Raw genomic sequence first — 15,374 nt, 5'->3', positions numbered from 1 at the left:
CTTTGGGTGGAAAGGATCGCAGTCTCTTTCTCTTGGCTTCAGTGGGGATTGCCGGGCTGATGTCAAAACAGGAAGGTGAAGTGAGGCCAGTGGATGCAAATGAAGGCACAGCCAATTTCAGCCTGAGATAGGGAAGTCCCTTGTAAGAGCCTGAGGCTGCCAGCCTTGCCAAGGGCACTCTGGGTGATGTTTTGTCAGAAGCTGAGTGACCATCGGTGGGTGGGTGCATGCTCCAAAGACCCTCCCAGCCCAGGGACCTAAATGCATGTGGGAACAGAGCCCAACCTCTCCTTGGTCTGTCTTTTTCCATTTCTGCCTCCATGACGAGTGCAGCTCCGTTGCCGTCAGAGACATGCCTACTGAGCAGGAGAGTCTGAGCCTGGCCTTCATCTGTCCCTTCCCACGCAATGGGAGCCCCGTGGCTTATTTTCTCTCTCAAGTTAGAACTGGTAGTAATTTCCGGAGCCAGCTAGGAAATATGTTGCACTTGATAAGAGACAGTGGGCGAGGTCTGACAAGTGTGGTCTTAGTGCCCATCTCTCCAGTACCCAAAGCCAGTGAGAAGGTTGGGATAAAAACAATCAAATTTCATCATGAAAGGTTCAGTCCGGGACACTCCACCATCACGACCACCCACCGCCTTGATTGCTTCTAAGGTCCCCGACTCTGTGGCTTCAATTTGAAGTGCTATCCAAGGAGCAGTGACATTTGTAAAGCAATCTTTTCCACCCCTCTTGGACATACTCTGTGCCTTCTCTCTCACAAGGTGGTGACCTGGAGGCTCAGCAAATAGAAAGGTTTCCACTGTCTGGAAGTCTTTTGTTCCAGGGAGGACTCTTGCTCATCTGCGGCCACGGAACGGGACAGGCATGGTTCTTCATCAAGGGATTGTCGCGTTTGGTCAGGAGTGTTCTGGGACTGGATTGAGCCATCGGGTGTTACTGTGAAGTACTTAAAAGGGCGAGACCTGACTGAGATATAGTAATTGATGTTGAGATTTAGCTGGCTTCTATTGTTAGTTTGACCTCAGAAATCATATAGCATAAACATCTTCTCCGGGGAATGGGTTGTTACAGAGGCTGAACAAATTCTGATCTGTCTTTGAAGCTACATTGTGATCCATACGGAAGACTCGGGCTCTCTTCCTAAATATTGATGGTTGGGTAGGAAGACATCAGGAGGTGGAAAGGGAAATTGACTTGAATCTCTCTAAACGTTCTGACTTTAGAAGTTGCTCTTTAGAATAAACCCCTGATAGTTACGTATTCCTCATCTCTTTTTTTCTCTTGAAGTTGAGTGCCAGGGGAAAAAATAATTCTAGTCTTTAGAACTTGATGGCTATTTAGAAACTGAAAAAAGAGAAGGCTGTATTTTTTCTTTGTGCTCGATGATGCAAGCGATTCCTGTGAAGAACAAGATGAATGAGTAGTTTGCCTTCTGTATCTGGGAGTCGGAAAGTTTGGGTCTACTTCCATTCTGTTCTAAGCTAACTGCAAGGTTGGTTAATTTTGGATGTCAGATCCAAGACTCATGCTGAATTGGGGGCTGGAAAATATTTTGCACACTCAGAAGACAACTCAGATGTGGAGAAAAGGCAGACTCCTGCAACTGGAGAGTTGAGATTGGGAAGCACTAATTTGGAAAGAGTTCTCTGGGCCAGGGGTCCTCTTTTCCTTTTCCCTGAATTCTTTGTTAAAAACAACATGGCTGGGTGTCACGGAGGTCACAGTATTGTCTCCACAGTTCAGGGAGACCGATGCTCATGTGAGACGGTGACGATAGAGATACGTTAAGGCTAAGATCCTGGACAAAAGCAGTTTCGGGGGATCTAAGCACCACAAAACGTGCACACTCCACACTCGCCCGGTGGAGCTCAGGACTTGCTTCTCTCCAATGGGTGGAGCAGCCAAAGCTAGTGTCCTTTTTCCTGTCCCCCTGGGGTCTGTGCTACATCCTGTTGCCACAATGGATTGTTCCGGGCTTGAGTGATCGTCTCCTCTGTTCCCCCCCCCCCCCCATTCGGTCCCCCCCCCCCCAAGGTCACAGCCTCCTCCAGGACTGAGCAGAGCACAGTGCACAGGGGACTGTCCAGATGAGAAAGGGCAGGGTGTGCTCGGAGGTGCTTTGCCTGGGGCACCGCGAATGTAGATTTGCAATGCTGCTGGCGGCCATGGTCGCCACCCCTGCCACCCACGCTGCACATCGTTTCTTTTTTTAGGGGATGGCAGTAGGAGTAACATTAATATTATAATTGCTTACTAAGGATACCTTGGAAAGTACAGAAAATTATAAAGAAGTAGACCCACCTATAATGGATAATCACTGTAAAGACTTTGATATATTTCCTTCAGGTAGTTTACTAAGGCTTCTTTTTATTTATTTATTTTTACTTTTATTGATTTTAGGGAGAGAGGAAGGGGGAGAGAGAGAGAGCAAGGGAGAGAGAGAGAGAGAGAGAGAGAGCAAAAGAAACATCGATTTGTTGTTCCTCTTATTCATACATTCATTGGTTGATTCTCGTATATGCCCTGACCAGGGATCAAATCCATCAAATCCACAACCTTGGCATATTGTATGACACTCTAGCCAACTGAGCTACCCAGCCAGAGCCCTAGGGCTTGTTTTTAAAGCATGATAGAATCGTAGAATAAATAGCTTTCAGACCTGTTGTGCACTCTGCATTATATTAGGATCTTTTTTTTTTTCATGTCATGCAAGATCCTTTGAAAATATCTTTCTCTAGATGAGTAACGTTCCATTATATGAAGACACTGTGACTTATGAAATCATTTCTCTAGTCTTAGACATAGGTATTTTTGCTTTTGCACAATTACAAATTATATATAGGCAGCATAGGGGTGTGCAGAGTTTGTATATTTGGTCTGCATGTTATTGTTCTTTTAAAAAAAATTTCAAAAATTGTGGCAAAATATGCATGACATAGAATTTACGATTTTAACCATTTTTAGGTCCATTGGCATTAAGCACATTCACACTGTTGTGCAAGTATCAGCACCATCCACCTTCAGAGCTCTTTTCATCTTCCCTGCTGAGACTTTGTACCTATTAAATACTAAGTCCCCATCACCTGCCCCCCCCAGACCTGCTCCCTGACCTCAGGCCACCACCATTCTCCTTTCTGTCTCGATGAATTTGACTGCTTATATACGTACCTCATGGGAATGCAGTCCTCTGGCTCTTTGTTATTTTGTGACTGGCTTATTTCACTTGGCAGATGCCACAAGGGTTCACTCGTGTAGCAGCATATGTCAGAACTTCCTTCCTCTTTATGGCTGAGTAATATTTCGTTGTGTGTATACACCACGTTTTGTTTATCTGACTCACCCACTAACGGACACTTGGGTTGCTTCCACCTTTGGACGATTGTGAATAATGCTGCTATGAATGTGGGGCACAGATACTTGTTTGAATCCATTTTGCCAGTTGTTTCCCGAAGGGTTGTGCCAGTTTACTCACCCCCATGAGTATAGAGACCGTTTTCTCCCCACCTTTACCAGTCCAGATGGTATCCTTTAAAAATGCTGTGCCAATGGGACAGTGTGCTACTTTGCATTTCTTATTACTGATGCTGAATATTTTTCATGTGTTCATTATCTATTTGGGTTTTTTTTTTCCTGTGAATTATTTTCCTAGAATACTCCAAATGTAATGTTTTGGACTGTACCAGTTGGATGGACTTTGGGGTTTTTTTCTTGGACTTCTGAGACAAATCGTCATCACATAAGGAGCAGAAGTTTATTTTTTATTACAAATGTCCTAGACGCTGGTGTAGCACAGAATCTTAAAAGTCCCAATAATGTTCTCTTGCCTGTTTGATATAGACACCTCCACCTCTCTACAGATGCTCTGTCACCTCACCTTTTGGAGCTGAGTGAGGTGGCAGGTAGATTTAGAACTGTCGTTTAGTGAGAAGGAGCGAGGGCTGTTGATTCGGAGGGTTTGACAGAACATTAAAGGTTGTCTGGGCATGCTGAGTGGGTGCTTTATATGCCCAATGGGAGCCATGAGTTCTTCTGGAAAAAGCATAGACCTCAAAGCTCCATCTCCCATTTTTTAGCTGTGTGACCTTAGGCAAGTCACTTAGACTCTCTAAGCCTCAGTTTCCTTAACTTAAAATAACTTAGATTAACCAGGGGTTGCTAACCTCTCCTTCCTTCCCCATCTGTCCCCATTGGATCCCCCTATTTTTAAAGATTTTGATCTTTAGCATTTATGAGTTGGTATCTTGGGTAGCCTTGTCACATGGTTTATTTCTGCTAGGTTTTGTGAGATACTGAAAATTGTTCAAGGACCCCACCCTTACCACCATCAGGGGTGTGCAGGTGGCTGGGGACCCCTGTGGTTAAAAGTTCGTGGAGAGCAGGTGATCTGTCAGTTTTGTAATCACCTTTCTGTCTGGTGTTGAATCTTGTATGTAGCAGAACCTGATAGGTAGGGAGGGTAGGTGTCATTTTCAATCTCAGGAAACAGAGATTCTTAAAGGTTCAGAGGCTTGCTCAAGGTCACACAAAGCAGTAACATCGAGACAAGGGACTGACTCGAGCTGGTGTTCCTTTCCTCGGAAGGGCAGCTGCCCTGTAGACTCTTACGCTAGTCCACATGCTGGTGGACTTTTAACCACCATCACTGGCCCAACGCCATGCCCGGCACCAGCAGGCACTCCCCAAGGAGTGGCCCATGCGTTCTCACCTGTCTCCCTTGCCCCCAGGTACGTGGTCATCTCCCGGGAGGAGAGGGAGCAGAACCTGCTGGCGTTCCAGCACAGCGAGCACATCTACTTCCGGGCGTGCCGGGACATCCGGCCCGGGGAGCGGCTGCGGGTCTGGTACAGCGAGGACTATATGAAGCGCCTGCACAGCATGTCCCAGGAAACCATCCATCGCAATCTGGCCAGAGGTGAGTGCCCCCCCTCCAGGTGAGGGCCATGCCCGCCGCCATCGAGCCCCAAGGGAGCTCAGGAATGCTTCTCTAGAAGCGTCTTGAGAAAACTAGTGAGGAATACAGGACACCAGCAATGGGGTGGCCCAGAGAGTGAACAGACGGTCCAGGTCTGAGCAGCAGCTCTGGGCAGGGCCTTGGGTACCACTTATCCTCCGTGAAAAACCATCTCAGAAACCCTATTATATATAAATGTATTATTATGCATTTCAGAGTATCAGGGAGGGAGAGCAAGTCTCCCAAAGCCAAGAACATAAATTTAATCAAAATTGATCCTATTTCCCCCCTCAAAGTAATGGAAAGATGTTATCAACTGCCACTGCTGCAGTAACAGGTAACATTTACTAAGGACTAATATGTGCTAAGCAGGTGTTCTGTGGTGTCCCGTGAAATCACAGCAGTAGCACCTACCTACCCTGTACCTGTGCTGAGAGAATTAGCGGATATACACATTTAGAACAATGTCCACCTTGACTATTATAAGCTTTCAAATGTAGACTTTTAACACTATGATTCGTGTGGATTATTATCCCCATCTTATACATGTAGAAACTGAGCATCAGATAGACACAGCGACTCACCTGAGGTCTATGGCTAGGAAGGGCAGAGCTGGGTTTCTAAGCTCTAACCTCTCAAGTTCTGTTTCCCCAAACGAAACTAGTTTTTTCCCCTGCTTCCTCCTGATCTCATTCCTGGAAGTCCTAATGTTGTGAAAGAACAGTAGCTATTAGAACAAGAAGAGTAGAGGGAGGTGACCTTAGGTGTGGACGGTGGCCTGGTGGGGGAGATGGTCATCCAGGCTCCATTTAAAAGAGTCATTTGAAGTGGCTTAAAATACTCCCAGTTCCGAGCCCTTTGCCTCTTGACTCCACCCTCAGCCTGGCCATGCAAACTGGTGAGTCCAGGTCTTTCTTTCCATGGGACTTTCCTTATGCTAAAACCGTACATCCAAACACCCAGAGTTCGTTTGGTCGCAGGAACCAAGGCTATCCCCCAGGCCCCACGGTATCGTATCCCTGAACAACCTACTTCTTGGAAATAAAGCTTCATTTGGAATTTGAGTGGAGAAGATGAGAGGGGTGGGAGTGACCCACTGAAATTAAATTATCTTTAAAAACAAAACACAGCAAAGCAGATTGTGGACAGCACAGCGGCTGCCTGACTTGGTAAAAGGTATCTGGTGATTGGATTGGCAGTGAGGAGACCCCATAGACATACTCATCTCTTGTCTTCTTCGGACCTGGGGGTTGGGCCCATGCTGATTTCACCTGGGAAGGCATGTTTCCATGATGAGATTGCCATGGTTTCCATTTGACCTCAGGAGATGCCTCGTGTAAAAGCATCTGATGCATAGTAGGTGCTCCATCTTTGTTGAATGGATGAGAGAAGAAACGAATGAAGACAGCCAAGAAGTCTCCAAAAGAATCACACCAGCAAAAGACAAGAAAACCAAGAGAAGTCATATCTGAGGACACAGGTTCCATCCTTTGGCCATAATCCTCTTGAATTCTTCTGGATTTGTAATGTCCTTCCCCCCACCCCCACCCCCACCCTCAAGTGTCTTCTCCAAAGCACTCAAGTTGCATCATACCCAGAGAGCCCTGAGACCCAAGGGCAACGCTGAGGAGGGAGTGAGCTTTCAGGAGTGGTCCGAAGGAGCATGGCAGACAGACTTGACCTGAGATACACCTAGAGATGTGCAGATACAGGAGGAAGGCATGTCTATTCCTGGCCAGGCTAAGAAGTAGGAAACAGGAGGGAAACTGAAAGCCGCCGTGGGGCAGGGCCAGAGCAGCGGGCGGGCGTGGTTCTAAAGCCCCCAGGGGTAGCCGTGGAGCTCAGTGGCCTTTAGATGTGTCTCAGTAGCCTGCAGCTTTGGCAGACGCTGGAAATGGGTAGTGGTGTCTTAGATCTGCATGTCAGTCCTGCTCTGGAAGGGGTCCCCCCATGCTCCACCACTTACGGTTTTCCATGGAAGGAGGTGTCTTCATAATTGGAAGCTGGAGACCTGAAAAGGGCCAGAGCATGAATTATTAGCCCTTATGAAGTAAGGGCATTCGTTGGTGCCAAGAAGTGCTTCCTGAAGGAGAGTGTATAAAATATTTCTTTGTGGCTATCTTTTAAGAATAGGATGAACCTAATGCATGTAGTCAAAGAATTTATGTTATTTGATTGACTTGGAGGCATTGATTTACTTTGTGGTGTTTCCCTCAAGTTTTATGGAAGCTTTAGGATCAATCTCATAATGCTTAAAGGTCTTTTTTGACCCATAGATTTTTCTAGAAACCTTGAGTCCAAAGAGGTCTCCTGATCATCCCAGGACATTTGAGTGACCTTGTCTCTGAGCAGAGTAGCATGAAGAATCCTTGGTGTTGAATAATTGTTTTTTTAAAAAAATTTTTATTTACTGATTTTTAGAGAGAGAGGCAGAGAGAGAGACAGAGAAACACTGGTTTTGTTGTTCCACTTGTTCATGCTGTTATTGGTTGATTCTTGTATATGTGCCCTGGCTGGGAATCAGACCCTCAACCTCAGCATGTCAGGATGATGCTCTAACCCAGTGGTCCCCAGCCTTTTTTGGGCCATGGACCAGTTTAATGTCAGAAAATATTTTCACAGACCGGCCTTTAGGGTGGGACGGATAAATGTATCACGTGACCGAGACAAGTGTCAAGAGTGAGTCTTAGACGAATGTAACAGAGGGAATCTGGTCATTTAAAAAAAATAAAACATCGTTCAGACTTAAATATAAATAAAACGGAAATAATGTAAGTTATTTATTCTTTCTCTGCGGACGGGTACCAAATAGCCCATGGAACAGGAACAGTACCGGTCCGCAGCCCCGGGGGTTGGGGACCACTGCCCACTGAACTGCCTGGCCAGGGGGGTGGTGAGCCATCTTGACCTCCAGACATCCTCAGCTGTTTGCTGCCTGATTTATCGGTCCATGAGAAAATGAAAGGGTGGCCCTTGACTTAGCCATTCTGAATGGGCAAGTGTCCTCACTAATCTGGACAAACATGCTGCATTTTTTACAAAAGTCTCCACCCTCTCTTTTCGTCTCCACCCTCTCTGCCCCTCGGCTGTTACAGAAATGCGGGCTGTGGGGAGCTGCCTGAGTTTCAGGAGCCTTGGAGATGAGATCAAGCCCTAAGCATTCACAGGAGGGCAGAAAAGCGGCATCCCGAACAGGTTACTTGCTCTTGTACCATTACCTGTACGAAATCTGGAGTCACACACGGGCCAGGGCACCCGCAGCACCCCGTGTCAGCTGTGGGAAGCCAAAGCTTGATCACAGCACGGACCTCTGGTTTGCACGTGGAGGTCCCTCGGCCTTCTTCACAGGCCTTTAGCAAAGGCAGCTATCAGAAGCCTAACGACCACCTATGAGTATGTTAAGTATTTGCTCAGAGCCACATCTCCCAGGGCCCACCCCTGCTCTAGGAAGCCTTTAAGATTTCTGAGCTTCCCGGGCTGCTGTCAGGACCTTCTGAGGTTCCCCCCCTTCGCCATCTCTGCCCACCAGGCAGTATTCACATGTGTCTGTGAGAATTTATGAAACAGTGCCAGCCATTTTAAAGCATCTGGCTAAAATAATTTATTGTTGGGAAGCTCACCAAGGTTTTTAAAGTCATTTACACGATAGAAAGAAATAGAAAAGGAGACATCGTTTGCATTGTCAGGTAAGGAAACGACTACATTTGGAGGATGCTTTGGGCCCCTGAGGTCATGCTGTTCTGGATCTTGGTGGAGGCTGCCATCTTGGAGCCCACAGCCACTGAAGGTGCCCCTATCCTGTGTTGCCTTCCTGCCTTAGGCATCATGCTTACTCACATAGTCCTGGTTTTCTGATTACTGGGACAATTAGAAAGAGCAGTTGCTAAAGGCAGACTTGGCCCTAGCTGCACTGTCTCCAGAGCGTGAGGGAGGAGAAGGGAGGGGGACTCCGTTGTTTGTGTGTACCTTTTACCAAGTCGAAGCAGCCACCTTCTAATTGCTAGGACTGGATGAGAAGCCCGGATGGGGTGGGGAATCCATGGCACTTAGCACACAGGTATGTCACCACCCACCCATTTGATGGAGTAGGATGTCATCTTCTAGGGTGATAGGATGGTGATAACTTCCAACGGCCCTCGCCCATAGCATTCTCTCAACTTGTAATGTAGGGCTAGTGTATGTAAGGCTCCATTGAAACGGCCTCTTTAAAAAGCACTCTTCCTGCTTTCTCGGGCCCTGTGACCCCATGATCTCCTGAGGGACCTCCTCTCCCTTTTTGTCACACGTGCCCCACGAGGCCAGACCTGGAGGGATGTGTCCGGCCAGTTCCTAACTGGAGGCCCACTTTGTTTTCTGCCTGTTTCTCTGCTTGGGGCTTTTCCCCACTTCCTCACGCCCTGGTTTTCCTTCCTAGGAGAGAAGCGGTTGCAGAGGGAGAAGTCTGAGCAGGCTCTGGATGACCCAGAGGACCTGAGGGGTCCCATTCATCTCCCCGTGTTGAGACAGGGCAAAAGTCCCTACAAGCGTGGTTTTGACGAGGGGGACATGCATCCCCAGACCAAGAAGAAGAAAATTGACCTCATTTTCAAGGATGTGCTGGAGGCCTCACTGGAATCCGCAAAGGTAGAAGCCCACCAGGTGGCACTGAGCACCTCACTGGTCATCAGGAAAGTGCCCAAATACCAGGGCGATGCCTATGGTCGGTGCGCCATGACCATGTCGCATGGCGTGCAGACAGTCAGCCGGACCCGGGGGGAAGGGGACTGGAAGACCCCCCAAGGGGCTTCTACAGAGTCAGTCCCATTGGAGGACGAAGAAGAGGAGCCTTCCTCATTCAAGGCCGACAGTCCTGCCGAGGCCTCCCTCGCATCCGACCCTCACGAGCTTCCCACCACCTCCTTTTGCCCTAATTGCATTCGCCTAAAGAAGAAGGTTCGGGAACTCCAGGCCGAACTAGACATGCTTAAGTCCGGGAAGCTTCCTGAGCCCCCCGTACTGCCAGCACAGGTACTGGAGCCCCCAGAGTTCTCAGACCCCGCAGGTAAGTCGGTGTGGATAACATGGTGTCGGAGGGAAGAGCACACGGTGGGCAGTGTGAGGGTGGCCTGGTGCGCTCTGCTGGAGCCGCCTTCGGGAGAACCCGAGGCCTGGGACTCAAAGGCGGGCTCTGGCTACAGCCCACGCCCTCAGGTGCCGACCCCTGACAGCGGGCTTTGCAGCTCTGGCGGGTGCTGCGTGAACTTGCCCTGTATTCTCCTTGTCAATAAAGGACGTTGCGCTGCAGAAGGGGTGTGTGCTGTGTTCTTGACCTGTTGCCTTTCTCTGGTGGTCCTAGGGGTGTCTGACCCCAAAACCCAAACCCAGTCTCTCTCTCTCTGCCCAGTTCCAAGCACGGTGTCCTGTTGGGGAGAGCGCCCGGCGCTCCAGAACTCAGTCTGGGAACACAGCCTCGTTCTTCTCTTCCCGACTCACTTTCTGCCACGTGGTCCCACCTCCCTGCCTGGGGTCTGAGCGGGTCCTGGATCCCGGGCATCCAGCTGCATACTTCCGCCCTGTTCTGTGGCTGCCTGGGTGTTCTGGAGCCGGTTGACAACAAGGAAGGTTTTCCAGTACACAGCTGCAGCTGACTTAGAGTATTTACACAGCGCTTTCTATTTTAACCACATCCCTTCGCTCAGAATGAGGTGTTTCAGATAGTCAAAGCGTGCATCTGAACCAAACCGTGTGCTGATCCTGAAATAACCTGGGGCCATGCCAAAGCTGCCTCCGTGTGAGGGTAGCGTGCCACTCCAGACCACGTTCGTGGTGGGACAAACGAGTCCCCTGTCCTCGCTCACTGACTTGGGGATGTTTGACATGCTTCTCCTCCTGGTTGTGCTGGTCGTTTGATACCGAACGTTGAAATTCCTTGGGTGCCCACTAGTGGAGGGTGAGGACGGGAAGCCTGGAGCCTGGTGGCCACCATGGACAGGCCACAAAGAGGGCAAGTCATACATGGATACTAAAGAAGAGACCGCGTCCACGGCTGGGATTCAGTCCGTCGTATAAATTGGCTTATGTTTTACATAGTGTGGCATCTACACTTCGGGCAGTATTTCCTGTTCATTTTAGAAAAGACCGTGTATCTCCCCCCTCCCAGATATAAATGTTTCTTTCCCACTTGTCTTCCAGCCTCAGAGAGCATGGTCTCCGGCCCCGCCATCATGGAGGACGACGACCAGGAGGTCGACTCAGCCGATGAATCCGTCTCCAACGATATGATGACGGCCGCCGACGAGCCCTCCAAGATGTCGTCGGCCACAGGGCGCCGCATCCGGCGCTTTAAGCAGGAGTGGCTGAAGAAGTTCTGGTTCCTGCGGTACTCCCCGACCCTCAACGAGATGTGGTGCCACGTCTGCCGCCAGTACACGGTGCAGTCGTCCCGCACCTCGGCCTTCATCATCGGCTCCAAGCAGTTCAAGATCCACACCATCAAGCTGCACAGCCAGAGCAACCTGCACAAGAAGTGCCTGCAGCTGTACAAGCTGCGCATGCACCCCGAGAAGACGGAGGAGATGTGCCGCAACATGACCCTGCTCTTCCACACCGCCTACCACCTGGCCCTGGAGGGCCGGCCCTACCTGGACTTCCGGCCCCTGGCGGAGCTCCTGAGGAAGTGCGAGCTCAAGGTGGTGGACCAGTACCTGAACGAGGGCGACTGCCAGATCCTCATCCACCACATCGCCCGGGCGCTGCGGGAGGACCTGGTGGAGCGGGTCCGCCAGTCGCCCTGCCTCAGCATCATCCTGGACGGGCAGAGCGACGACCTCCTGGCCGACACGGTGGCCGTCTACGTCCAGTACACCAGCAGCGACGGGCCCCCGGCCACGGAGTTCCTGTCCCTGCAGGAGCTCGGGTTCTCTAGCACGGACAGCTATCTCCAGGCACTCGATCGAGCCTTTTCTGCCTTGGGTGTCCGGTTGCAGGACGAGAAGCCGACGGTCGGCTTGGGCGTCGACGGGGCCAACATCACCGCCAGCCTGCGTGCCAGCATGTTCATGACGATCCGCAAGACGCTGCCCTGGCTGCTGTGCCTGCCCTTCATGGTGCACCGGCCCCACCTGGAGATCCTGGACGCCATCAGTGGGAAGGAGCTCCCCTGCCTGGAGGAGCTGGAGAACAACCTGAAGCAGCTGCTCAGTTTCTACCGGTACTCGCCGCGCCTCCTGTGCGAGCTGCGCTCCACGGCCTCCACCCTCTGCGAGGAGACGGAGTTCCTGGGCGACATCCGGGCCGTGAAGTGGATCATCGGCGAGCAGAACGTCCTCAACGCCCTCATCAAGGACTACCTGGAGGTGGTGGCCCACCTCAAGGACGTCAGCAGCCAGACGCAGCGGGCGGACGCCTCGGCCATCGCGCTGGCCCTGCTGCAGTTCCTCATGGACTACCAGTCCATCAAGCTCATCTACTTCCTGCTGGACGTGATCGCTGTGCTCTCACGTCTGGCCTATGTCTTCCAGGGCCAGTATCTCCTGGTGTCCCAGGTGGATGACAAGATCGAGGAGGCCATCCAGGAGATCAGCCGGCTGGCCGATTGCCCCGGGGAATACCTGCAGGAGTTTGAGGAGAATTTCCGTGAGAGCTTCAATGGGATCGCGATGAAGAACCTCAGGGTGGCCGAAGCCAAGTTCCAGTCCATCAGGGAGAAGATCTGTCAGAAGACCCAAGTGATCCTGGCTCAGAGGTTCGATTCCCGCAGCCGGATCTTTGTGAAGGCCTGCCAGGTGTTCGACCTCGCCACTTGGCCCAGGAACAGCGAGGAGCTCATGAGCTATGGCAAGGAGGACATGGTTCAGATATTTGATCACCTGGAGGCCATCCCAGCCTTTTCCCGGGATGTCTGCAGGGAAGGGCTGGACCCCCGGGGGAACCTCTTGATGGAGTGGCGAGAACTCAAGGCTGATTACTATACCAAAAATGGCTTCAAAGACCTGATCGGCCACATTTGCAAATACAAACAGAGGTTTCCGCTCTTGAACAAGATCATCCAGGTCCTCAAGGTCCTCCCCACTTCCACCGCTTGCTGCGAGAAAGGCCGGAACGCCCTGCAGCGAGTTCGCAAAAACCACCGCTCCCGCCTGACTCTGGAGCAGCTCAGTGACCTGTTGACAATCGCGGTAAATGGCCCGCCCATTGCCAACTTTGACGCCAAGCGAGCCCTGGACAGCTGGTTTGAGGAGAAATCTGGCAACAGTTACTCCCTGTCCACCGAGGTCCTCAGCAGGATGTCTGCGCTGGAGCAGAAGCCCATGCTACAGACCGTGGACCACGGGTCAGAGTTTTACCCAGACATTTAGGGAGCCAGCGTCACAGAGGTCACTAAGCTGTTGAATATTTTTTTAATCTATACTCATAAGCTTTGATATATTATATGAATATAATATTATATATATATACATATATATATATATATATAAAAACCCACACTGAAAATTTTTTTAAAAACCAAGGTGACGCATCTTCCAGAAGCTACTGGGAGCTTTCAGAAAGGAATAATGTCAGAAACTGACTCTTGTCTACAAAATTTGGCAGCTGCAACATTCGTGGCAACTCATTTTCACTCACAGAGCATGTGCTGGGGCCACACGTGTTCCCACCTAATGGTCAACCAACAGCGTAAGCTGAAACGACGGGTCTCTGTCATCACCTTTAGGTAGCTCGTTTTTGTCATATTTTTATTTGCAGGGCGGGGTGGCTCGGGGCTCAGGTTGGGGTTTATGTTCTTGCCTTTCCTTTCCCCGTTTAGTTTTGTGATGGGGCTGTCTCAGCCTCCTCGGTGACACGCTGGTCCAGCTCCATCTGATCTCTGATTCTGGAGACGGTGAGTTGTACATCCGGATCAGGTGTTGTGACTTCCCCGCCTGCCTTCAGCTTGAGAGATTTTTATTCGTCTCCTGACGAGCGTGTTCTTCACTGTCTTCGAAACATGTGTTGGTCAAACTGTGACGCCCACTCCTCCCCACGCCTGTTGCTGATCCCGCCCCTGGGTAGTTGATGCCCTTCTTCCAGCCCCACTGGATCCTAAAGACATTAACCTATAATACTGCAGGCGAAGCTGCCTGCCCACCAAGCTTGAAATCCTGGGGAACGGGGAAGGGTGAGCATTTTGCATTCCTGTTTTCACACGGTGTGGGATAAGAGAAATCCTTTCACATCCAGGGCTTTTGGGGAAATGAAGAGCCAAGAAATCTAGACCCCCAAAGGGCAACGATTTATTGGCTAAAAACAAGTAAAATGAAAAATATGTATTCAATTTACATAAGTTATTTATACTCTGTCTTTATAATCATATAATGTTTTGGGGGTATATTATTTTTTTTCCCTTTAATAATCAAGAAATGCCTGCTATAGTTCAGTGGCAGGAGATGTCAATGCAAATTGTGCCCTGGATTATGCAAATGAGAGTCTCTAGAGAGCCAATCCTCTTTCTGCAACAGGCCAATAACCAGCCCTTTCCGCCCAGCGGGAAGGTGGTGGGAAACTGGGTGATGCATCTATGCCTGTGAATGCTTCCTTTTTTGAACAGGGTAGAGATGTCCTAAAAGAAAGGAATAAGCAAGGGGTAAGATAGGACTCTCAAGGCATCAGCCTACACACACACACACACACATACACATAACCACAGTATAAGCTTTAGAAAGAGCCACTTGCCTGCTCCCTGGGGCAAGTAGTGGTTTAAGCTAGAGGAGTCGGACCAGGGCTCCCTCATTCATTCAACTACCAGTATACCTCTCAAGGAAGTTTTTTTTTTTTTTAAATGTGCGTGAGCTGTTAAAAAAACTCCTGTTCATGTTTCCACACCTGATTTATGCATATTTGATATGCAGAGATCCTGTATCATAGGCGCAGGTCCTATTTGGGGAAGGGTGGAAAATCTGCACCATCCGTGGGCAGTTAGGGAGCCCCCCCTTCCGGTTGGCAGAGGGTGGGCAAAGGATGGTGTGATCTGGCCATAGGCAAGGCCCCAGCGTCCCCAGCCTGCTTGGCTCGGACATTATAAAACTGTGGTGGCTTCCTTCCTTCTGGGTTTATCTTGTCTCTGAGGCCTCATGCCACCGCCGTAGAGAACCGTAGTGGAAATGTCATCAACACTGAACATGTCACTCCCCCTCCCTGTCCTGCCAATCCCCTCACCCCCCCCCCCCCCCACAGAACCTTCCCTCCACCCCCATGGTCTTGGTGCTAAGATAACTTTAGAATCATTGCTGCTAGTCGATAGCTTTTCATTATATAAATATATTATATATATTATATATTATTTTTAAAACTTTTTTGTTGGTTTCAACAGTGATGTAGCATGTTTAAAACAAAAAAACACAAAACCTGGTTTTCTCTGACTGCCCCACTGCCAGGCCTCATATGCTGCCTTCTTCAACAAG

The 15,374-nt window shown here is 49.8% G+C and overlaps 1 protein-coding gene across 4 annotated transcripts in view; it reads left to right on the top strand.

The window, feature by feature from the left end:
* The window catches only part of PRDM11 (PR/SET domain 11), an 83,747-nt gene extending 68,622 nt beyond the window's left edge, over positions 1-15,125 (top strand). For 3 of the 4 annotated variants that reach the window (XM_066362794.1, XM_066362776.1, XM_066362787.1), the window contains exons 6-8: positions 4,730-4,917; positions 9,371-9,997; positions 11,128-15,125. In XM_066362794.1, the coding sequence (XP_066218891.1) occupies positions 4,730-4,917; positions 9,371-9,997; positions 11,128-13,292 (2,980 nt within the window). In that variant the 3' untranslated portion in view covers positions 13,293-15,125. The remainder of the gene's footprint in view (positions 1-4,729; positions 4,918-9,370; positions 9,998-11,127) is intronic. The other variant, XM_066362801.1, reaches the window with a different exon arrangement.
* Positions 15,126-15,374: the final 249 nt, after the last annotated feature.

This window comes from Saccopteryx leptura, chromosome 1, assembly GCF_036850995.1.
Source record: "Saccopteryx leptura isolate mSacLep1 chromosome 1, mSacLep1_pri_phased_curated, whole genome shotgun sequence".
Lineage (NCBI taxonomy): Eukaryota > Metazoa > Chordata > Mammalia > Chiroptera > Emballonuridae > Saccopteryx > Saccopteryx leptura.
This window is presented reverse-complemented; position numbering and strand designations above follow the sequence as displayed.